Consider the following 26165-nt stretch of genomic DNA (forward strand, 5'->3'; position numbering starts at 1 on the left):
TAATTATTATGCATATATAAATAAACACCCATGCATAAGAAATATATGTTCTTTTATAAAAGATTTATATATATATATATATATATATATATATATATATATATATATATATATATATATATATATATATATATATATATATATATATATATATATATATATATATATATTTATATGTACATAATAATTATACAAAGTACACACACATTATGTAAACACAAACTTTTATTTTGGATGTGATTAATCGTGATTAATCGATTGCCCAGCACTAATAATGATATTGTATTATTCCCTTTCAAAAGTAACAAAGTGAATTAATTATTTACTTTTATGGAAAGTAATGTGTTACATTACTTTTCCATTACCTTTTCCCATGGATCTGGTCTGAGTAATTTTTTTTACAATCTATGGTCTGAGCTTGCTTTTTTGTTTTTCAGCTGGGCTTCTATTCTGGATTGCAGTAGAAATTCCCCACTTTTACTTCAGCAATAAAAAACGAAATATGAAACAAATTTATTTAAGGTAGTTTTGCTTGATATATGGTTGAATTGGACCGTCGAAGGTCAGCAGCAAAGACAATAAAGTTGGATTAAATACATAAAGTATATTAATCACACCCAAAATAAAAGTTTGTGTTTACATAATATGTGTGTGTGCTGTATAATTATTATGTATATATATATATATATATATATATATATATATATATATATATATATATATATATATATATATATATATATATATGTATGTATGTATATGCAAATATTTATTAAATATAGCGTGTGTGTTTATTCAAATATACATAATAATTATACACAGTGCACACATACTGTACATTATGCACTGTACATTATGTAAACACAAACTTTTATTTTGGATACGATTAATCGTTTCACCGCCCTAAATGTAACATATTTAATCATTGGTTTCTGAGTTTGCATTTCACTGTTTTTATTTAATTTGAGAAATCCTAAATCTCACTTTTGTACAAGTGAGATGAGTGAATGTGTGCTCACATTTAGATTACTCTAGACCTACAATAAGCATCATGTTCACACAGCACACACAACGCCTCTGAGCTACCTTTGATTCTCTCAACATGGGGACAGGACAGCTGTCAGTCAATAAATGTGGGGAAAAAAGCAACAGATGTTTTAATGTAAATTTACAAGTAATGTGTTACTAGTTACTTGAAAAAAGTAATCTGATTACATAACTCACGTTACTTGAGTTACTCCCAACACTGATCATTACCATTCTGCACATGCTAAATGTATCTAAACATTTTACAATTTACAAGTAAAGCGTTTTAATGGGGGGCATCTTCACCCATCTCTTACCGTGGTACCCGAGCCATAACCATCATGGACAATGAGAGGCACACATCCCTGAAACCTTCACAATTTTGTTTTCCCAATTTGAAATATTTGTTTATCAGTACAGCAATGATATTTTAAGTCTTTAGGGTACTACTATATTGTCTTATACAGCACCTTTTCAATAGCAAATTGCTTGGCATGCCTTTTACAATATATTTGCGTTGTGTGTAATAGTAGATAAGTCATAAATATGTTTTATTACATGTAATTGTGGGAATTAAAAGGAATTGAAAATGTACAACATCAAAAACACTATTATTTTATAACTTTACCTTAAAGTCGTTCCTAGGGGAAGGTCTACTGATTCCAGTTCTGCAAAAACATTCCCATAGACCTTTCCTTCTTCTTTGTCCTCTTCTTGGGGACTTGTGGGAGTCTTTAGACTGCTATTGCTGTCGTACATGTCTGTTAGTGTAGTGCTGGAAGAGCCGTGCTCCAGCAGGACATACACATACTATAGTCAGCAGAAAACTGCAACTAAGGAAAAGGGACAGACCTTGTGATCCCTAGAACTTTGAATCCAACAAAACAGGACTAAGTGCTGTCCTGTTAAATATTTTCCAATTGTGCTTGAAGATTTTTCACACTGCTGAAATAAGAGCTTTATTTTATGGTACCTGAGTCATAAAAGATTCAGAAAAGGAATGTAAAAAATGCTTTACAAAAGTTTTTGACAAAAGTTAATTTATACGTTTTTAAATGCATTAAAGCTATTTGTAAGAATAAACTCAAATTATATAGCATATGTCTTAAATATATTCACTTATTCACAAAAGTTATATTCATAAAAGTTTTTAAAATACACTAAGTATTGGGACACTCCTCCAAATAATTGAAAATCACTTCCATGGCTTCCACTTCCACAGCCGCCACTGGACTCTAGAGCAGAGGAGACATGTTCTCTGGAGTGACGAATCGCACTTCTCTGTCTGGCAATCTGATGGACGAGTCTGAGTTTGGTGGTTGCCATGAGAACGGTCACTGTAAAAAAAAAAATTAATAATGTTTCCAATTGAACATTTTCTAGTGACTGATCACATCTAAATTTTTCAGTTGGCCAAATTGAATTTCTTTAATGCAATTTATGTTTATATTATATAGGTTGGGGGGAAATGGTGTTGGGTTGTTTTTCAGTGGTCGGCCTTTGTCCCTTAGTTCCAGTGAAAGGAATTCTTAAAGGTCCCATGGCAGGAAAATTTTATTTTATGAGGTTTTTCAACATTAATATGAGTTTCCCTAGCCTGAATATTGTCCCCAGCAAGAGGCTAGAAAATTTGATCGGTGTAAACCGAGTTCTGGCTGTCTTTCTCTGCCTTTGAGAAACTGAGAGCCCATACGAGCTGATCTTAAATATTCCTGTTATGACGTCATACCAGGAAAGGTTTCCTCCCCTTCCTCTGCTTTGCCCGCCCAGATAATTAGTAGAGAATGATTCAGTTTATCAGTCGCGATGTCAGCACAGGCTTTACCATATGGATTCAACAGCACCACCACAAACAGTGAGTAACAGTGTACATTAATTCCTGATCTGGGATCAGTGAGTTCTGATGTGTAGCAAATCATTCAAGTTCACATAGACTTTCTTTTTAAATCGTTTAATACTGTCAGTCCCGCCGCTGACCGTCTTGATGCATCAGTGAATCAAGCCAGTGACTGTAACTTCAAGTCGATTCTGTTAGTAGCATGAAACAAATCTGTTATTTAAATGATTAAACTACAGAGAGCGATCAAAGAACACTCTTTATAATGTTCGGATCTGTCAATCACACGTATATCTGCAGTGCTCACTTGCCAAAACCGCCGTTATAATGAATGACACTGCTCTAGTAATTATGCTCAACAGAAGCTCTTACTGTATTTATGTTGTGTGTTTGCTGTTAGCTGTGGTGAAAGCATTTTGTGAGAGAAATAACGTTGCAAAGTTTACTAGTGTTTATTCAGAGCTTTTAGATACAAACATAATAAACTTGCGCTCTCAACAACTCAGTACAATAATGCATTCTAAGCAATCTTTCCCCAGCTCCGTATCTCTCTGTCTCTCTCGACTGGCAGTGAGTGCTGCTCAAGAGGCAACCTCCCGTGATCTCTCTTGAAGCCAATACGGAAGTAATGTAAACTGCTATTCCTCGACTGGCCACTAGGCACAGGCTCCAGAAGGGAGCAGAATCTCATTGAGCCCCATGTTAAAATTCAACTTTACAGCAGAAAAAAACATGTTTACAGTCTGGTACAAATTGTGCTTTTTGGCCTATATGGAAAATTTTGCCCTTCATGACAACTGTAAGGGGGGTGAAATTTTTTATAACTCATTCGTTTACGTTATATAATGCCTTAAAGTTCTGCATAATTAAGAGCGTGGTTACTTTGAGTGACAGGTGGATAGCCATTTATCCGCCGTCTATAGTCATCTCGTCACCTCAGCTCCGCCCACGTCCCGCCTCTTTGCCCATTTTCTGTTATCCGGGAGCGACACGCGATGACTCGCTCGCAAGATGGCAACCGCCAGCTCGCCCATACTTTAAGCTTCAGAACAGCTTATCGGAATCCTATGGGTGACGTCACAGACACTATGTCCATATTTTTTTTACGGTCTATGGTGCTGCTGCTCACGCCTGACTAAACCACGCCCCCTCCGCACGTAATCTCATTTCAAATGCAAAGATGTCAGCCAATCACAACAGTGGATGTTTTCACTGAAGTCTCACAGCAGACATGCCCCTTGAAACAGAGCATTCCAGCCAGAGGGCTAATGTCAGTATAGAAAAAATGCCTTTTATTTCTAAATTATGAATTTTTTTGATGTAACAACCATGCTAACAATATAAGTACACCTCAGGAAACATTATAAAATAATAAAAGAATACATGCCATCGAAACCTTAAATGATTCAGCATACCAAGATATTTTGGACAATTTTATGCTCCCAACTTTGTGGGAACATTTTGGGAATAGCCACTTCCTGTTCAACATGACTACGCACCAGCAAGGTCCATAAAGACATGGATGAGCGAGTTTGGTGTTGAGGAACTTGACTGGCCTGTACAGAGTCCTGACCTCAACCTGATAGATCACCTTTGGGATGAATTAGAGCGGAGACTGAGAGCCAGGCCTTCTCGTCCAACATCAGTGCCTGACCTCACAAATGTGCTTCTAGAAGAATGGTCATAAATTCCCATAAACACACACCTAAACCTTGTGGAAAGCCTTCCCAGAAGAGCTGGAGCTGTTATAGAAAGGGTGGACAAACTCCTTATTAAACCCTTTGGATTAAGAATGATGTCATTAAAGTTCATGTGAAAGCCAGACTTCCTAAAACTTTTGGCAATATAGTTTATATTCACATAGAAAACAGTTAGTTTATATTGTAATAATCTTTCACAATATCACTATTTTTATTGTATTTTTGATCAAGAAAATGCACCCTTGGTAAGCTTAAGAAACAATCAAATTATTTCTTTCTTTAAAATACCTTTTTTTCTAAACTTTTGACCAGCAGATTCACTTGTAAAAACTGAAAAGTGGATAAAGGAAGAACTCAGAAATAATTAAATAATTTAGCCATTACAGCAATGTTTGATTGCATGTAAGGATGTTTATTTTGCACATCATCTTACAAATTACATCGATTACAAAACAGTGTTCTTACTGCAAATTGATGTCTTAACAAATGGTTTCCTCACTGCTTTACAAGAAAAGTTTGTGACCTTACAGGAAACAACTATGAACCCTCAAAAATGTTTGCATATGCTCTTTACTGTAACGTGTCTTTAAAAGCAACACATTTTACAAACCTCGGGTTGGTCTTGTTTTTAATGTCAGTTTGTGACTGGGCTGAGGAGGATCACACTGCCTAAACACATTCTGTAAATTGTTGTTTGTCCTCTATTATAGAAGGCTATCATCCACATTATATCTTAAGGCTTTATATTTTTTAAACATTTGTATGGGTAAAACATTATTTTGGGACCAATTCTCACTATTAACTAGTTGCTTATAGCTTGTGTACTTATAAAGCACATATTCTCAGAATTCATATTCTCAGAGAATAATGCCTTATTCTCAGAGATGGTAAGTACGGATTACACCTTTTTTACTCAAGTTAAAGTAACGAAGTATGGGCTCTGACATAATTAAGTAAAAAGCAGCCATTACTACCTGTTTTAATGCCACGCTGGTAACTGGACCTCATGTCATATACATTATAAACATCATAATACATTAATACAAAAGAACCAAATTTTGTCAGCTAATGAATGTATCAGGCTGAAGGACTACCGTGTAGAACAGGACCAGACTGGGACAACATTCCAGGCCAGGAAATCCCACACTCATCCAGGCCATCCCATATACCCACAACAAAATCAGACACCACAGACAGCATTGTTTTTTTGTATGACCATCACATAAAAAAGGTTTAAATCCTTATAGGCTGAGGCCATGCAAAATAATCAAAAGTTCTCTCTTTAACTGCACCTTCACTTCCATTTTCCTTTTCAGTCTCTTCAATTTCCCTGATATCTCTCATATATCTCTCACGTGTGTGTGTGGTGTGGTGTGTGTGTGTGTGTGTGTGTGTGTGTGTGTGTGTGTGTGTATGTATGTGTGCCCTTGTTTATATTACATTGGGGGGACCAAATGTCCCCATAAGGATAGTAAAACCTTACATTGTGGGAACCAGCCAGCGGTCCCCACTTTTCAAAAGGCTTATAAATCATATAGGATGAAATCTCTTTTTTGAGAAACTAAAAATGCAGAATGTTTCCTGTGATGGGTAGGTTTAGGGGCTGGGGCAGTGTAGGGGGACAGAAAATACAGTATAAAAGTATAAAAGTTTGAACAGTATAGAAACCATTATGCCTATGGAGAGTCCCCACAAAGATAGTGAACCAGACATGTGTGTGTGTGTATGTGTGTGTGTAAGTGTCTGTGTATGTGTGTGTGTAAGTGTCTGTGTCTGTGTGTGTGTGCGTGTGTGTACATGCGATAGAGGTGTGATGTTACTAGCACAAATTTAACAATCACAAATTATATCACATTTTTTTCTTATGAGTAGCCTTTTATACACTTCTGTTTTATGAATTTTAAAAATGTTTGCTTTTACTACAGATAGATAACAAGTATATAAGCAACCTCAAGACAAGCACAGACAATTTTATCACTTTATTCTCTCACTCGAGCCCAGGATGTACTTTATTTCCATCTTCACCCACAGGAAAATTAAACAGCTGCACCATGTGAATCACAATGAATCACACTTCACAAAGAATCAAAAAGGAACAATGAATCAGTGTACAGCCCGTATCTCAAAGGTTAGGGAAAAATTCTTGCACTAAATACAGGATCAGTCATGTACAGTATTATCTGGGTTCGTCAGGGGTTGAGCAGGGTGTGAGGACATTGTGTGCTCATTGTATGTGTGTGTGTGTGTGCGTGTGTGTGTGTGTGTGTGTGTGTTTTCTAACTTTGTTTTGCAATTTTGCACACACACACACACACACACACACACACACACACACACACACACACACACACACACACACACACACACACACACACACACACACACGCACACAAATAAAAATGTCAAAAAAAGAAAATTTACTTAATTTTAAATGGACATTTTTTACTAAATTAATTCAACTAGAGGCTGAACACCACATTAGTTCAAAGTGTTGAACTTTTATGCTTAATAATATTTATAGTTGCCTTCATTGTTTTAAGATATGAATCAAGTTGTTTTAAGATATGAATCTAATATTAAGATGTAATATTAATAATAGTATTATTACTAATATTTCTTAAAAGAAGCCTTTTCAAAGAAGCACTTAAACCATTTTTTATTAAGTTAGGTAAAAATGTATTTATTGCTAAAAGTTTAACTTATTATCAAAAGACCATTTACCGATTAATTCATATCTGACAATGCCTAATGTGTCTGTGTACAATCATAAACTCGTAATTATCATGTCATAATTGACCACAATCATAAATAATGTTGACTGAAAAATGTAATTGACTACTTGTGTATTTTATTTAAGTAACATCTTTATTTTATGATATTCATTTATTACTAATATTCTGCATATTCCATTTTCAATCAGTTATTTAAAACCCAGGCAGATTAGGAAAAGTGAAATAACTTTTATTTAGAATTAAATACATACATGTGAAAACAATAGTCTGTAAATGTTCAATTAAATTAATTACTGTAAAAAACATTTTGGAATGTTGATTTTTTTTTCCAACCAAATTAAGTTTTAAATAAATATACCATCATAAACACTACTTTACAAGATAAAAAAAATAGCTCTTACTCAAGGCCAAGCATAACAGTGCATGTGTTTCGTAAAGCATGGTTTTAAAAAAGCACTTTGTGATTCAGCCACTCCCACACTATAAAAGAGAACGAGAAGGACTGTAATTTGTTTAACTGAGTCACATTATGATTTCACGTCTGGTCATCTTCTTGGAACGGTGGGTGGTCTCAACACAACCGTCACTCTATCTCCTGTGACCTGCAATGTAAAAAGTCTACAGTTTACTAATAGGTGAATGCAACATTTCTAAAGATTCTAAAGAATTTTTTTACACTATAAAGAGCCTCTTGTGGAATGAAAAGATTCAGGATGTTAAAGGTTCTTCGTGGAACCATAGATGACATTTAAGATTTTTTGTTTTTAGTTTAACATTAACATTACAGGACAAACTGTTTATTATGCAAGCGTACAATACAATCATTTTAGAGTACACGCAAGTAACTAACTTGATCTGTCCTCCAGGATCCTGTTGCTAAAGATGGTTTCACTGGTGGAACAGGAGGTGCAGTCGGCTTGATTGCCTACAATTACACAGAGGATTTTCAAACTGAGAGAATGTATTAACAGCAGCTCAAACACAATGGCCCTCATTTATCAATCTTGCGTAGAAACTGGTGTATATGTTGGCGTAAGATTATGCTTACAGTCCTCTCACCGCCTGATTTCTGAAACTGTGCGCACCTCTGCAATCCAGGTGTACGCAATACTTGGCCTTGATAAATCCCGCGGCTGAAAACGATCGTCATTAGAATAACACGCCCCTATATATTCAAGTCTCCGCCTCTCCCACGCCCTCATTTTACGCCACAGAAGACGGCAAAGAAGCGAAACTTCTCCGACGTGGAGATCGGGCTCGCTCAATCATCTCACTAGTCCACTAGTCAGGGCACTGATTAGGACATAAGTCAATGGGCTTACTCCCTGATCAGTGCTCTGACTACTGAACTAGAGAGATGATTGAGATGCGCCCATCGAGACCATCACCAGGGAAGTGAAAAAAAACAAAAACAAAATTGTTTTATTTGGGAGTTTAAAGAGTGGGAATAAAGGCACAGACAAAAACAAAATATGGACCCAAATTACGAGTACTCTTAATAATGTGGAGGTTGAGAAGCGCACTCCAGCAGTTTAAAGCTGTTTGGATGATAAATTACAATGCATTATTTTACAAAACGTTTTGAAAAAATTAGCAATTTCGTATCACGGCACATGTATTGGGGTGTACAATAGTGATGATGATGTGATTAGGAGTACTACCATTCATTCACAATAATATTTACATGACAATTTGTAAGATTATTATTATTATTATTATGATTATTATTCTTAATGACGCTTGTTATTCAGAAGAAGAATGTCGTTTTTATTGATTTAATTATTATTTAAAAGAAGGTGGTCATTTTTATTATTTTGTCAGTCTGAATTATTTTAGTCCCAGTCCGTGCGCAGCTGCCGGGCCAGGCGGGCCTGAAACGTCAGATAAAGCGCACAGACTCGCGACTGGAGGAATACATATGCCTACAAATCAAACGCTTTGGTAAAGTCACACAAATTAAACATTGACGTTCATGTTACACAAAAATAAACACTGAATGTTGTTGTTGTGGTTTTTAACAGTGGGTCATATAGCATATCTTGTCAGTGCGTTTTGTGGTGTTAGGAATTGCATTTTCACACTAACTCAAACGTGCGTACACCACCTCCTGAGCTGGCGTAGGATTTGAGCGTGCCGTACGCCAACGTCCATATTGATAAATCTCAAAGTCACTGTGGGTTTGGGTGTACGCAAGGTGTACGCTGGAAATTTGGTGTACGCACTTTTGATAAATGAGGGCCAATGAAACTACACAAACCTCATTAGATCTGTTACAAAACCTACATTCTAACTGAAATGTAACAAAAGGTGGATAATGTGTACATTTTACACAATAAAATATAGACAATACAAGCTTTTACAAACTGGTGAATGAGTCAATCCTTTTCGGTGGTAATCGACGTGCCACGCAATGCGACGCCAGGCGCAACACCAGTGTTTTTTGCTAGTTTCAGCCCAACACTGTTATCATTTTCCCATCCAGCGTCACATTGTTTAAATAGCGTGTGTTCAGGCACATTGTTGGCGTGTTGCTATTTTGAGCCAGCTGAAAACTACTGTGCCATTGACCAAAAAAACCTGATCTAAAGTCAATAGTGTTATTTAAAGGGTGCGTTAGTAATATGCGCCTATAGGCGGGTGCACAACGCACGTCCACTCTACTTATTACACACAAAGGGATGCGCTGCAGCACAAACATTTTTAAAATAAAAAGGATTTTTTTGATGTTTTGGGAAAATGTGTGTTTTAAAATAGATTCAAACGCAACATTTTATCTTCTTTAACGTTCAACAGAAGACAGAAATTCTTACAGGTGTAATAACCGGGAGAGTGAATAATGACAGAATGTTCATTTTTAGGTAAAGCTTTTTTAAACATTAAAACTGTCACCAAAAATAAGGATCTTACCTTTTTACCTATGGTCTGTTGGGGTTTAGCGCTCTGTTGCGGAGGCTGCAAGCAGAATATGAGAACAAATGTATTTTTATGTTTCTACTGAGAAGCAAAAAGGCAGCTTGATTCTGTCGTGGAAGGGAATTTTATGTGAAACTACAAGAATTTAACCCTAGTCTTACCTTTAGTCTGTCTATATGCACATAATATATTACGTTATATATTGCACACAAAACTGGAAAGCATTGCTGTAACAATTGTGGACTCAAATCTCTGAACAATACTCAATTTAGGTTAACTAAAAATCCATGAGCAGAACTTATATTCAAATTGTTCAAGATATTATCAATACTTAAAACTTTTGAGCAGAGAAATTCTGATCCCAAGTCTAGTCAAAAAAAAAATTCAGCAGTCTATTATTCTTGTATGAATCATTTTAGATTTACCCAGCCCTAAATGGCATGTAGAAACAGTGACTGGGTGCATATGTTGGCCAGAAGGTCTATTTTCATCAAGATGGGTGGTTCCTGACCAGAATATGCTGCAATGTGGATTACTTTATGCAAAACATTATGCAAATATCCAAGTATGGTAACAAGACCAATTTGACCCTACAAATATCTCAAATGGGGGAAAAATATACATTTTATGCAGTGAGAATATTTTGTTTTGGATGGGCAGCATCATAATAAAGGTTATACTAACTGGGGGGGCAGGACGGGCCGGGCTCACTCTAGCAGTTAGAGGGGTGCAGGGTTGAGTTACGGTGGTCTCCATGAATATGGGCTGGCTGATCGGAGGGCGTTCCTTCATGGCACTATTGTTCTCAATAAGAAGGCTCAACTGCCCTGCAGTTGGAGCTTTTCTGTAAACAAACAGACAGATGTAAAACGAACGGACAGATTATAATTACATAAACTCACAGCTAGCCACACATTCTAACCAATAAATTTCCAATAGACTTCCAGCAAATAATTTGAAGGGAAACTACGCACCATAACATATTTAACAGTAATTTTACCGTTATTAACACACAAGGCATGAATTGTACTTCTGAAAAAAATTATGTACCCTCACATGAGTTGAACTCGCATTATTTCTGACAACATTTACTATCAGTTTTTTTACTAACTCTGGCGCAATATATTTTGAGGAACAAAATCATGATGAGTCTATTTTATCACACATTTGATGGTGTCTAAAATATGCAAAGAAAAATAGGTTAAAAAAAATCCAGCTGACCATTCATTCTCAAAACTGCTAACTGAGCCTAGTTTCTCCCAAAAAAGTTTTTCCCCCTACACTATACTGTCACTTGGCTCCTTGCCACTGTCACCTTTGGCTTGCTCGGTTGGGGTTTAAAAGCCAGTTAATGTTCTGACTGTAATATTATCGATTTAACTGCAATGACATTACTGAATGAGAACTAAATCTAAACCCTAATGAGCTTGATAATGACACTAACTTTGCAACATTGACACTGATATTGAACTAAATTGAGCCAACATTCAACTTATCTGAATAATGAATAATAATGAATAATAGCTGAATTGAATTGTTTCATAATTGATCAACTTTGCAACACTGACGCAGTTACTGAACTTAATTAAAACAGTATTGAGCTAAATTGAGTTGAATAATGACACGATTATCTTATTCTGTAGATAATTCTGCTTTACAGCTGAAATTGAATTAGTTATTGTGCTGTTTGTTATTTTGAAGCTGCTTTTCTGTATTGTATAAAGCCCTATATAAATAAATATGACATGACTTATATAGGGTCATGGAGATGCTGGAGGGACACCCTGGAAGGATGGCTAGTGGGTCAAAAAATACATTTAAAAAAAAATGCTAATTGGTTTTATGGCCACTAAAAATACTAATAGTTGGGGGGGGCGGGTTAATTTTAGTTTATTTAAAGGGATAGTTCACCAAAAAAATGTAAATTACCCCATGATTTACTCACCCTCAAGCCATCCTATTTGTATATGACATCATTCTTTCAGACAAATACAGCTCTTCCAAGCTTTATAATGTCAGTGAATTGCATCCCAAAAAAAATGCATCCATCCATTATAAAAGTACTCCACACTGCTCCGGGGGGTTAATAGAGGTCTTCTGAAGTGGATCAATGGGTTTTTGTAAGAAAAATATCCATATTTAACAAGTTTTAAAGTAAAATATCTAGCTTCCAACAGAGCGCCTTCTGTATTAAACTTACGGAAACAGTGTATCGATGACGTCAGACGTAGCATAAGCATTTTGAACTGCGAGATGCGCTCCCCATGAGGTCCCCGTGTGGATTACTTTTATAATGTATAGATGCACCTTTTTGGTCTTCAAATTTGGAGCTGCCATTCACTGTCATTATAATGCTTGGAAGGGCCAAGACATTTTTTTATATAACTCCTATTCATCTGAAAGAAGAATGTCATATACACCTAACATGACTTGAGGGTGAGTAAATCATGGGGTAATTTTCTATTTTGGGTGAACTATCCCTTTAAAACCTTGTTCATGATCCATTTGGCAAAGTATGTGAAATCAAACAACTCACGTTTTGTGGCTGATGATCCCTTTTCTTTTTTTACGATAAAGCACTACTCCACATACTAGTACAAGTAGAGCGATTGCAACTGCTACTAAGATGCCAATAGTCTTTGCTTGTCCTATGAAAAGAGTAGAAGTTGTTAAAATGGCACATTACTGCAGGTAATTTAAACGCATTTATGAATTTTCAGGGAAGGAAAAAGATTTGAGTTTGATTACCAGATGGCAATTCAGAATATTTGACTGCACATAAAGGAGGTGCCCAACCAGGCTCACAGTGGCATTGTTTTTTATGATTACAAATCTGTAAAATAGGAAACAATAACATTCTAAGCATGGCTTTTTATGTTATGAATTATAAATATGCTATTTTCCTGTTGGTTTCAATTAAATGGAGGTTTGATCTCACCCCTTTACCACTGCATTTCAGTGAGCAGTTTTCATCATTGCCGTAAACATTCAGGTCTTGGCACATATAATCATAGCAAACCTGTTGAAACATAACCGAGAGATTTCATTTTTGTCCCAACAAGACAGAAATACCTGCTGTGATAGTTCAAATAAAATTCTTACAAGCTTACCTTATTTTGTCCACATTTTGTGCCAGTAGGAACCATGCTGAGGGCCTCCTCCTCTGATTGGTCCCCAGCTATGTTGCACACAGCTCCCGTAAATGTTAATATGACGGCTTTCTGACCGGTAACAGGATAGTTGTTTCCTCCATCACAAAATATCTTTCCACAAAACTTGTTTCTATATAAGGAAAAAAGTCAATAATGTGTCAAAATCAGTCTACACCAGGTGCTGTAAATACTAATGCTGGAAAAGTTGATTTGCTAGATATTTTCACATAGAAAATGATTTTTTTAAAAATCACATACGGTTTTGTACAGGCTCTGTAGCCATCTTTGGTCTTTCCACAGTGAGAGTCATTTTTTCCGAATGTGTTTCGATTGAAGCATATATCAGAAGCCACTTTGGCATCTAGTAAAATAATCAGAGACACAACATTGAAGCAAGTATTCATTTCTTTTAGTTTTTGAAGAATGAATCACTGGTCTTGGAGATTTGGTAAACGAATCAGCTCATTAATCTTTTTTTTCTCACATTAAAATCAGACTGCAAGGTTCACAACTATGAAGGCCCTATTTAAACAATCTGAGCGCATGGCGCAAGTGTACTTGGTGCGTGTCTGAATACACTTTAGCTAGTTTAACGGTGGAAAAAACGGTTGGCACGCCAAGTGCATGGTCCAAAAGGGCGGTACCTTTTCTCTTAATGAGTATTGGGTGTGTTCTGGACGTAACATGCAATAAACCAATTAGAGTCCCATCTCCCATTCCCTTTAAAAGCCATCTGCGCTTGCACCATGGCGGATTCGCTATTTACATGGCAGAATTTATAGGCACATATTGGACGGTATTCTGGTGTTGGCTAATGGTCATTTGACGTAGAAAAAATATTGAATTTTTTTTTACCAAGCGTTTTTAAATTAATTATATATAGGGCTGCATGACTTGGTCACAAATTAATATTGTAAATATTTAGCCATATATTGCAATTTGAGCTACGAAATGACATTTTATATGTATCATACATTACATAGGTATCATATCGCAAATGTCATATTGCCTTTGCTGAGATAACCATAAATGAAGAACAAAGATTCTACTGCTAATGGAAATAGTTGCCATGTGTCAAAGTAGGGAATAATACAAAGATCGTTGAAATACATTTTATAAGAAAATACTATTTCATTCTTTCTACTTTAAAATTGAATTGTTTCATTCAATGTGTTCCTTGCCATTTATTTGTAATTAATTGTGCAATTTACTTGTATTTTCGGTGTTCATACTTGGGTTCACAAGACACAACTGACAAGTTACAATCAAATTCTTGAATTTCAAACCCTCGAGCTTTCAGTGTCGAATCATCAAGCTTTTATTTTGGTAGAATATTAATGAAATGCTGTAAAAATCTGTCCACAAAAACTTGGGCAATTATGCAAATGTAGCCCTTAAATAAAGTGAACCTAGTCCACAATGCCCGTGAGTTTGTGAGAAGCAGCATTTACTGTGAACCGAGCTGCTCTTCACTCTGAAACATGCAGTGCAGCGGAATATATACTTTAAATCACTTTTGATTTGATAATTGCGGTTTGCTAAGATTTATTACTATTTCAGTTTGTGCAGCCCCATTTGTTTATTTAAATGTTAAATTCGATTTAATGATTACGTTTCCACAACTCGCAAAGCCCCTTTTCCTTGTGAACCCTGCGCTAGGGAATGTCTGTTAAAAGACGAAATAGACGTTGGACAAGCTTTGGGCTCATGCTTACTTGTTCCCCAAAGTCTTTGGCAGTGCTGGAGGTGAGTGGGGCATTGGCCATTGTAGCAGTAACCCAGGCCAGAGCTGCAAGGTATGCCATTCATCTTAAAATCATTCTCCGGGCACTGCTCTGAGAGCCCTGTGCAATACTCTGGAACATCACACTCATTTACAACTGCTCGACACAAGCTTCCAGCATCTTTTATCTAGCATGGAAAGAGAGGAAAAAAAGCTGTAACTAACAAACATTTTCAACCACAGTCTCACCTCAGCCTCAGACGTCATGGCCACGGACTGTCGGCTGAACGTCTGGTGCGTATGACACACTTATCTGGAAACACTTCAGGAGTTTTGAAGTCATCATCTGATTGGTTGAATTCTACAGGATGTCTGCAAGACGTGTGTGTTGCGTTCTTTAACGGTCCGTCTGGAAACAAATGCTGTGACGCCAAACCCTCTCATGGAAGAAGAACGCTGTTGTGTTTATGACTGTGACAAAGAGCACTTACCAGGATCAACTAAACGCTGAAGTACTTGAAGTTCGCGCCTCCATTGTTGCATTAAACTTGCACAATGTTCTTGAATGAATAATTTAACAGTTGCAGGGACATCAACTTAGCATTTTGGAACTTAGCATTTTGGAACCAATCCCTGTTCAATTTCGGAACAAAATGAACAGGGATTGGTTGTCAGTTAAGTAAAAAATAAAATCAGCGATAGAGTCCAGACCTTCTGCTGTCTGTCTGAATATCTGACTACAGGAGACTAAGCATAGACTAATCTAGAGTTAATGTTAACATATCATTAACCTCTAGAACCTTTCATTTCGCACACGCGCTTAACACGTAAAATAAAAAGGGCATTGGGTCACTTGTGTCTCCCTCACGCATTTTGAAAGCGAACAGGTTGAAAAGAAAATAAATAAGTGTAGCTCATGAAGGAATGGTTTGAAAATATTAAATATTACCCTGTACCTCACTCAAATGGCCCTCATGTTGGAATTTTTCTTTCCTTTTAAAACACATAAACGGATGTCCCGGTGCTCCGTATTCCATGTTACTTTTGAAAGGTGAACTTTTGAAATGCACTGCTGCTTCAATATAACTGTATATATCCTAAATAAATTCATAATCAAAGCCTTAATCAATATTTATCTTTCTTTATTGTTATAATAATTATTTCCAGTTAAGATTTTGTTTAAGAGAACCACTGATTGTTTCTTGTTTTCTAAAGTGTGTATTTGGTCTCTGAGAATGACTTAGCGTCTGGCCTAGAGATGTGTGATTTGTCACTAAACACTTGATAGCAACAAGGTCGTGTGTTTGGATTTTGGAGGTCTCACACACCCCTAATATGACAGGAATGCAGTAAAAGTGTTTGCTCACTTAGCCCGGCTTCCAGATATGAAATATGCATGTGTCTTTCATTTAATTTATTATATTTTTTTAATTTTATATTTCTTTTACTGAAACAATAAAGAGTGAAGATGAATACTGCCTGTATTATTTTATGTACCTCTCACTGAGAGCCAGCACATGTTATCAGTATGTTTCGGGGAACATTCTGGTCAGAACTGGAGCTTAATCAGCTCCAACCTTGGAGAGACTGTCTATGTGCGCAATATTCTATGTTACAGATCAGTGTATAATGGGCACCCTAAGAGATGGGTGGGCCTGTTGTTCTGGGCAAGCTGGCGCCTGCTTCAGACCTGGAAGGTCACTACGGGCCTAATTACAGAGTGAAAGCTTCAACACCTGATCTATGGACACATGCATCTGATTAACTGACAATGTGTGGAAATTTACCATGAGTGTTCATTTTCTCTGAGCCAATCAGAATCATCCACCTTGCAGTAATGATGTGGACAGACCTTGAAAACAGTATAACTTTTGGGACAACTGTATGTACGGTGCGACGAGTAATGTTCCCTCTAATATCTGTTCTCGCTGAGCAAAACTTTTCACTATTAGGCAGACACTTTGGTCACCTGAGTTAAAACATTCTTTATACCAAACCTGTACAGCATAGGTAAACACACAGACAAAAATGTGGTTGCATTATGCAGTTATAACTTTTAACTTTAATATGCCATTTCTCTTTTTATTTAACAATTAATGCAACTTAGTAATATATTAAATATATATAAAGCAGTTAATTCAAAAGTCAAATTAAGCACATTAAATATTTTTGTTAACTGTGCAAATATTCTTTACCAAGCCAAACTATGAGAAATCTCCCCCAAAGCAGTTAAATTATTTATAATACTGTATATAATATATTAAAAAATTAAAAAATTCGAAAATAGAATTAGTATGTCCCAAATTGTAGTATACTGAAAAGAGTATTCCAAAGATGGTCTCCTATTTCTGGTCAGAATTTGAAGTGCAGATCAATACACACTCTTAATGGCTGATATTGCCCACAACCCATTGCGAGTTGGACGAGGATTCGATTAGAACTAAAAATGCTGATAAAAAGTGTTAAAAAACTACAAACATGATGGATGTGCGATTCCGACGGTAAAGTTGAGAGGTTTAGATAAAGGTTTGTGTGATCAATTATCAGTATTTAACCTGATGAAAAGATATTTATTCAGTGTTGTCCACATTATATTTCACCTTCAGCAGCAATCTGAACTTTTGTAATGAAACGTTTGGCCATTAACTTTTAAATGCGTCATTATATTTAAACAGTAAACTCATGAGGAGAGTCTCTGCATTAAAGACCCACACATGGCAAATCAATGTGCCACTACATTTCTCTCCAATATGGTAGAAAATGAAACTGAACATGGAGGATTTAAAATGTGACGAATCTGACGATGATTGACAGGACAGTTAAACGTTGATGGGATGCACGTAACAGAGTCTGTTAAAGATGACTGTGGTGTGACAGGCAGCGGGGCGAGGGACCGCGAGAGCGGGCCGGTGATTAATGTTCACGAGTGCCAGCTGCGTGGCACACTGGTCTCGTCTCGCGGCCATGTGACGGGAGCATATAAGGAGGAGCAAGAGCTGCGTAAGACGAGAGAGGACCAGGCCTGGATTTTATGTTATGTTATGTTTTGTTTGTGTGTTACCGTGTTACAGTGGTGCCAAAACCCGGGGGGGGGGGGGGGGGGGACACCACTGTAACACGGTTTGTAGATGGGAAGGAAGGAGGCGGGAACCGGCGAACGTTTCACAAACTTTAATTCAACATTAATAAACAAAACGAAAGTAAAACCGCGGGCAGCCCCTCACGGACGACTGCCCGCGAACACACAAACAAAACATAACATAACATAAAATCCAGGCCTGGTCCTCTCTCGTCTTCCGCAGCCCTTGCTTCTCCTTATATGCTCCCATCACATGGCCGCGAGACGAGACCGATGTGCCACGCAGCTGGCACTCGTGAACATTAATCACCGGCCCGCTCTCGCGGTCCCTCGCCCCGCTGCCTGTCACACCACAATGACGAAGTAGTATGTCCCGAAGCTTGCAAAGTTTTCTGATACACACTCAAAAGTATGTACTTTTTCTTCACAAAAAGAGTACATACTTTTAGGACGTAGTATAAGTAGGCGAATTGGGACGCAGAGCATGTTCACACTGTCATTCTCTGCAAAGTCTTGTTTTGTGTAACACTGCAATTCTGAGTATTCTCCCTGGTTTCTTGGATTATTTGCCTGTTCCATGGATTACCCTTTTGCCTGTCTCTCCTGCCTTGATGTTCTGCCTGGTGATTCAACCTCAGCCTGTTTGTACTTTGACACTGTTTTACTTAAATAAACTGCATATGGATCCCAACCTGCCTCAGTCTGCGTTACAGCGCCGTAGTACAGACTGCGAAGACGGAGGTGTTTGAAAACGATGATGCATGTTTAGTCATGTGACGCATATTGTACCAATAGATATGTATCTTTATACCGCTATTGTGCCAGTTATGTGCTATTCACTTTAACACAGTTGCTAAAATACGTCACTTTGCACACTTCACATCACAGTCCTGCATGCCATGGGTGACAGAAAATGTTCTTGCATTTGCTGTCCTGTGGCAAAACACGAGTGAAGTTAGTGAATGGTGAGATATTTCGCTAAATAAAAGGATCCTGCCAGAAGAATTGTGTGATAATTTTGTCTGATCATCTCAGTTAGCTTTTATGAGGTTTTACGCATGCGCAGTAATTTTTGGAAGACGCTAGTGTGGATTGGATTCAAATTTATCCGGATTAATGTAGACGTAGCTTTAATTGATTACCTGGGGTATTATTATTCATTGTTTGATTATCAGTTACACCTGTGGATTGTTTTTGTTGATTTGTTTGTTTGTCTGTTTAAGCCTTGTGTTTCTTCTGTTCTTTTTCTATGTTAGTTTGGTTTTTCTGTTCTAATTTAATAGGTGCTATGTGACCCTGGACTACAAATTTTTTATTTTTTTATTTAGATTAATACTGAAATCTGAGAGATAAATAAATAAGCTGAAGTATGGTTTATTAGGATATGACAATATTTGGCCGAGATACAACTATCTGGAATCTGAGGGTGCAAAAAAATCCTTATCAACGCATATTACTACTACTAATAATACATTTTTTGTATATATATGGTAGAAAATTTATGAAATATCTTTAATATCTTATCCAAATGATTTTTGGCATAAAAGAAAAATGAATAATTTTGACCCATGCAATGTGTTGTTGGCTACTGTCCCAAACATACCCGTTGGACTTTTGACTAGTTTTGTGGTCCAGGGTAACATTATTCCTTTAATAAATACATATCCTAGAGTGTATGTTCATAGTTCATAGTATGTTCATTTTGTTATAAAATGGGCTTGAAGAACTTTTATAGTAGTAGCAGAGTATCATTTTATTCCACCACTCACACAAGCTAACTTCATCCCAGTCATTGTATACAATCTACAGTGAAATTAAAAATATACAATATTGTCTAGTGAAATGACAATAAGTCACTTATTGACATTACCTGGCAATTCTCACAGCATTCTCCATAAGCACAACGTGAGCCTTCAGTGAGTCGGCAGGTCTTGGGATCACAGCATGGATTTTCACATTCCTTAGAAGACGGTAAATCATAGTCAATGAGTTATCAGATGTGAGTCAAAGATGAACCAACATTAATGCATTAATGATGTCATTTCAGAGGGATCATTTCAAAGCTGGGCTTGATGAGCCACAACAGACAAAGGATGTGTGCGCAATACCTCCACTGTTCCACAGTCACACTCTTCTCCAGGGTCCAGGAAAGCATTACCACAGACAGGCCCACTGTAGAGGCTTTGTGAGCTGGGGATATCCAGCAGGCAGCTGGGGTTGGCGTTGTCAAGGAAAACACTCAGCTGCTCTAGACTACAGTCACTAAACTGCTCCGGGAACTTTGTGCTAGATAGACAATTTCAGAATATGTCGTTTTCAACAGCGCACACTTTAAACCGCTACAAGGCAGATCAGTTCACATACAATGTTGTCTTTTACTATATTTTGTGTTTTCAGTATAGTGAAAAGTAAAGGTTTAAAGAGTTTCATGCACTTGTGTAACTACCCTAAAAAAGAAGTGCGCTTAATTGTCCTGAATGTAGTGTACTAGTGCTGTGTGTACTTGTAGTGTACTTACAAAGAATATTAATGAAATAAAAGGCCACTTAGGTGTACTTAACACACTTAAGTACACTTTTAAATGGTGCACTTCGTAACTTTTTAGATCATTGTTTTAATAATCTTTTGTCTTGCCTTAAAGAAGACCACATATTTTTACGCGTTGACATAAAACCACATTGATTACAGTAAAATACTTATTTTATCATTTAAATGTACTAAACTTTAAATGTGGAATTACAAATATATTTAAATACATGACATCCAAGTTTAAAAAGAAATTACATTAAAGTATATATATGTTTACCATAAATACTTGTCAGCAGAACACTTTAAACATATTTCAAAGACAAAAAGTAATTATGAAATTATATGCAAGTGGATCAAAATAGCGCACTTATTGCATTTTTTATTTAAATTACCAGTATAATACATTTTTATTTAACTGCAAATAATCTTCAATCAATTGTCCGTAAACATTACATGAAGTTTACACATAAGTATATTCTATTATTTCCATAATAAGTTGTTTTTTCAAGTGTACTTCTTTTTCACAAGGGTATGCTCAGTGGTTGCTTGGGCATTGTAGGTTGTTGCTAGTTGGCTTCTATGTGGTTGCTAAGGTGTTATGAGTGGTTGCCAGGGCATTTTTGGTGCCTAGGCATTGATCAGTGGTTGTATAGGGAGTGAATGACAGATAGATCTGATTTCTAATAAAGCAAAAATAAAAAGTACATTGAAAATATATTACTCAAATACTGCTTACCCCACATGCTCTGTCATGATACAGATGGAATTTAACATTGAGCCACACGTGCAGTGATCTTCATCGTGGGACAGGCCCATGTTATGACCCATCTCATGTGCAATTGTAGATGCCAAGCCCAGCAGTGAGTTCTCATTATGATCCTGAAAAATAACAGCATATAGCCATTTAAGTAATGTAACCATTATATGTAATCATAATATGTCTTTAAAGAAATCATCTTTTTTGTTGAATTATAGGAAGTAATTCACTACCAGAAAATCATTATTAACTGTATCATAAATACCTGATTGACTCCTGCTGAGCTTTCTGCACACATTGAATTTTTGTTTGCCAAGCCAACTGTGTCACCCAAAAAATCAATTCCACTGGAAGAAAAGAAAACCAACAAATAAAACAGAACCACTTTACATTATGCTTTTGTTTCTAAACATTATTTAATGCATTAGCTAACATGAATTAAGCCATATATTGTTACCACATTTATAAATCTTTGTTAATAAAAATACAATTGTTCAATATTTGTTCAGGTTAGTTAGTTCAGGTTAGTAAATATGATTAATAAATGGGTTAGAAGTATTGTTTATTGGTAATTCATGTTATGTGTGGATGTCATAACAAATGAAACCTTATTGTAAGCGTTAAATTAAAGTACGCTAGGTTTTGCTATGCTGTAGTGTAGTGAAGGTCTTAGTAAATGGTTAATAAGATCATATACTCACGTCACAAACTGAGCGTTGTCATGCTTGAATTTAAGCAGATTGCTCTTTCTCCAATCAATAAACCGACTAAGAGTGTCATCAGAACTCACACTGACTACAAACTGGTCCTGTGTTGTCCAAACCTCAAGACCCACCACCATAACCCGGATATTAACGGGTCGATACAACTGACAAGAAAAAAAGTGTTAATTATGTTATATATATATATATATATATATATATATATATATATATATATATATATATATATATATACATATATATAATTTTTTTTTTTTTTTTTTTTTTAACATTAACTAAAGTGGAGCTATTATGCTATTATACCTATTAAAGTGTCAACCAAATGCGCACTTTAGAATCTCGTGTAAGTCATCCGGGGACTTTTCGCCTGTTTCTCAAATACTATGAATTCAGACATACTACTTTGTTCTTCTCATACTATATAGTAAGGAAGTATTCGACTTACAGCAATTAATTTCGTTTTTAGGGTCTATTGGAATAGGTTTTCATACGTGGGTGTTCAAAAAACATTATTTTTAAAATTGTTGAAGCACATCTCTTCACAGTCTGTCAGTAACTCTCTGTTTAGTTGCTGATTTTCTCTGATTGGTCAGCTGGACCCGTGCGTTGTGATTGGTCAAGCGCTTCAAGCACGTTTGTGAAATGTCACACTCCTTACCGTAACTCAACGTAACTCAACCCAACCTTTTTTGTGTATGCTTTGGGAATTATTTAAATGAGGAATACTATAATGTGTACATTTCCGGAAATAAACTCAAGACTACAACAGTGGCATTTAAGGGAATTCAGAAACAGTTCTTACTGATATAGAAAATATCTCCCTTTGGAGTGACTTTGTCATTTTGCAGACCTTTCTCATGCTAAAAGAGCAGCATTACACGCTAAAGAAAGTTGAAAGAAAAACAAAAAGGACCCCTTTTAAGTGATTTTCAAATATTGCACAAGTAAATATTTGTATGTTTGATTCTGTTAGAATAAAATTTATACCTTGTCAACGTGATTTGCAACCTCCAGCATCCTGGCGCTGATAATGTCCATGTTAGACCCATATTTTCTGTACTGTAAGAGTAAAAAATAGCAATCATTTGTTTTGTTTTGGAAAATTTACTTTCTTGAAGTATCGTGACCAGTACTACTGTACTCAATAAAGCATAAATATTAGTGATTCACTAATATATTATCCAGGAAGACAATCAAACAGACAATATTCGACCATTTTTAAATTAATGTCATTAGCCTATAAATGTTTTTTTTTCATTTCAGAATTTTTTTTAATATCAGAAAGATTTTAATGCTTAGATATTCTTACCTCAGTGTTATCGACCACAAGAAACAGTTCCACAAATCTGGGAGTGGGAAAATGCTTTAAAAGACGATATATAAATGCTTTAAAATGCATGGTATATAAAAACATTGTATATAAAATCTCTTTAATATGCAGAACATTTACTAGAATTGTGCTAGAATATGTTATTACCCATTTGCTGGACTTTAAGGGGACAGCCACTGGTGGTTCGTGGTCATAAATGGTGGCGGCTGGTTTACCATAAGAACCTCTCTTCCACCTCAGATGTTGGTGCTTATAGATCGCATGATCTCCATCAGTGTGGTTGGTCAGGGGCTCAATCAGGTATACTTGCTTTTTCACTCTAACAAAACCTCTATGGACATAGGACAGAATGCTACTGTTCAAGAGCATACAAACATGGCCTCTAATACTAGTACATTTCCATTAGGATTAGGAAATGTATGAAAAATGTCTCGTCATAAACTGATGTAATAGAAGCATGCAGTTGTGCTGCATGATACCTGATTCCAGAACAGATTGTCACACTGGCTGAGGAATCCTCCATATCCTGAATATGGCCATGATAATAGCAATTTTCCTGATACAAATGATGCAAAAGTATATATGTCATGCACTTCAATAAATCCTATGTGACTTGAATGTAGAGTATGTTTAGAATAGAACACTACCAGGAACTACACACTATACCATGTAAATACTATTTTAAATAGTATGTAAAAAGGATTTTAAAACAATAAACATTTCAAACATTGGCATGCTACATTGCTGTCACATGACCTTGCATGTTTAGTTATTTATATGGTTTATGGTCATCATCTTAGATATACAGACATGTTTAGAATCCTATATCTAGTTATTTCCAATTCTTTTAGCAAGTGATATGGAGTTAGTAAATGTTGGTAAAGGTAATAGTTTATCTACTGTAAAATACTACAGTATATACAGCATAAATAGTATGAGAAGTATTCTGTTCTGAACATATTGTTAAATTACAGTATGTTACCTTTTTTGGATTGCTGCTCACAATCAGTCCATCATCTTGATAGTATATTTCAGTATAATTATGTCCAATGAGTTGCCTAAACCACAGTAAATATATATTTAGACCTACTTTAGAGTACAGTGGTGTAAAATAAATGTACATATCTTCGTGTGAAATATCATACGCAACACTCACCTGTTCTTTTCCAAATTAATCATATGATTTTCCCCTCCAAAGAATAATTTGTATGTGAGTCTATCAGGATATATTTCATGGCTTTGTGGACTTTTATCAGACTGTACCTGCATATGATTAATGTGTTAATCCAAATAATTCACATTGTTGCTTTTACAGAATCTAAGAATTAAGCAGTTTGTTACTTGTTGTTTTTATAGGCTACTGTTTTAAGGCATGTCTTGCTGCTGTAATTGGAACTAACGTTACCTTATTGATGCTCTGTCTTTTAGGTCTCACCACATCAAACTGCTCTACATGAGGTAAAGTACGCATACTCTCTAGAACACACCCTGATGAAGAATCAAAATATAATTTAATGTTTCATAAATGCATACCATCTACAAGAGTTAAAAACATCACTGATGACGTTAAAAAATAAGAAATTGGGAGTTTCTAAAAATTCAACAAGAATATAAATAAAAACAAACTAATAAAGGATTAAAAGAACACGGTAAGTTCACATGAATGTCATTTGCCTTTATATAAACATAAATAAATTTTTAAAATAGATAAAAGCGACGGGTAAAATATTTCAGCGCATATGCTTTATAATTACAGGTATTGGACTAACTTACATCATTTAAAAAAAATCGGTACATACCCCAAAGACAAAGACAGCAAAGTGCATGAGCTGTGAATAAGGCAGAACACCGCATGTTTACTGCGCGTTATGGTACGTGTCCGGCGAACATGTCAAAAAATAAACTTGAGTTCCGCCCAAGTGGGTTGTATTTTCACTTTATCAGAAGGACATACGCAAAAATACTAAATACGTAGAATGGCATTTAGCACGAAACATGAGTTTTGAAGGGGGCGGGGTTAATATACGTCACGAAGGAATCGAAATAATAATTCTATTAATTTGACAAAATAAATTTGTATTTTTGATTTCGTAAGAATGTACACTATCTCAGTGTAATTAATTAGGTGTAAATGATTGTCCATACTGCTGATTAAATAGAGTCTCGACGATGCTGTCACGTGGCAGTTAGTACTTTTCTCTACGCTGATGGACGTTGTGGACCAATCACAACCATTTAAGATTACAAGATTCATATATTTTTTTAAATATTTTTTAAATTGAACGAAGGGGTAACTTTTAATGTTTAATGTTTTAATGTTTTAGATCAAAATTATTAATATAAAAGAAAATAACTTATTTTTGGTTTTCGTGTGCAAAACAAGACTTGGGATTTGAATGCGTCTCAATGGAGCATCCAGTGATTTGGGCCTCGCTGCATAGACTGTAAAAAAAAAAAGACACTTTGGATGAACACAGCCGTGTTTCCTTTTTTTACCACCCAGTGGGTCAGATCGCAACATATCCCGTAACCACAGTGACTCATTGCATTACAGGAAACACAAATGACATGGTATGATTATAGCGTTTACCTTTAGAGTTTAATTCCTTAAATCTTGCAATTATTGTAAAATTGATGTAGGCTAAGTAGCCAAGTGATAAATGTT

The 26165-nt window shown here is 35.9% G+C and overlaps 1 protein-coding gene across 1 annotated transcript; it reads right to left on the bottom strand.

Annotated features, from left to right (window-relative positions):
* Positions 1-7508: 7508 nt before the first annotated feature.
* adam8b (ADAM metallopeptidase domain 8b) lies at positions 7509-25436 on the bottom strand. The gene is made up of 23 exons (XM_067429925.1): positions 25300-25436; positions 24906-24988; positions 24657-24763; positions 24483-24558; positions 23980-24056; positions 23648-23831; positions 23480-23533; positions 23158-23229; positions 22150-22316; positions 21714-21795; positions 21428-21570; positions 20271-20448; positions 20033-20122; positions 15076-15271; positions 13619-13721; positions 13319-13490; positions 13147-13227; positions 12957-13041; positions 12745-12856; positions 10893-11052; positions 10203-10247; positions 8146-8220; positions 7509-7897 (listed from the first exon to the last, which is right to left on the bottom strand). The coding sequence occupies exons 1-23, from the start codon at positions 25352-25354 to the stop codon at positions 7841-7843; spliced, it is 2454 nt and encodes an 817-aa protein (XP_067286026.1). The 5' UTR covers positions 25355-25436; the 3' UTR covers positions 7509-7840.
* Positions 25437-26165: the final 729 nt, after the last annotated feature.

The sequence above is a fragment of the Pseudorasbora parva genome, chromosome 21 (assembly GCF_024679245.1).
Source record: "Pseudorasbora parva isolate DD20220531a chromosome 21, ASM2467924v1, whole genome shotgun sequence".
NCBI lineage: Eukaryota > Metazoa > Chordata > Actinopteri > Cypriniformes > Gobionidae > Pseudorasbora > Pseudorasbora parva.

Coding starts and splice junctions, on each gene's coding strand:
- adam8b (XM_067429925.1), bottom strand. CDS start 25,354: ATGCGGTGTTCTGCCTTATTCACAGCTCATGCACTTTGCTGTCTTTGT. Junction 15,272..20,032: donor AATGCTGTGAGAATTGCCAG/GTAATGTCAATA, acceptor TTTCCATGCTAG/ATAAAAGATGCTGGAAGCTT. Junction 7,898..8,145: donor GATCCTGGAGGACAGATCAA/GTTAGTTACTTG, acceptor TTTACATTGCAG/GTCACAGGAGATAGAGTGAC.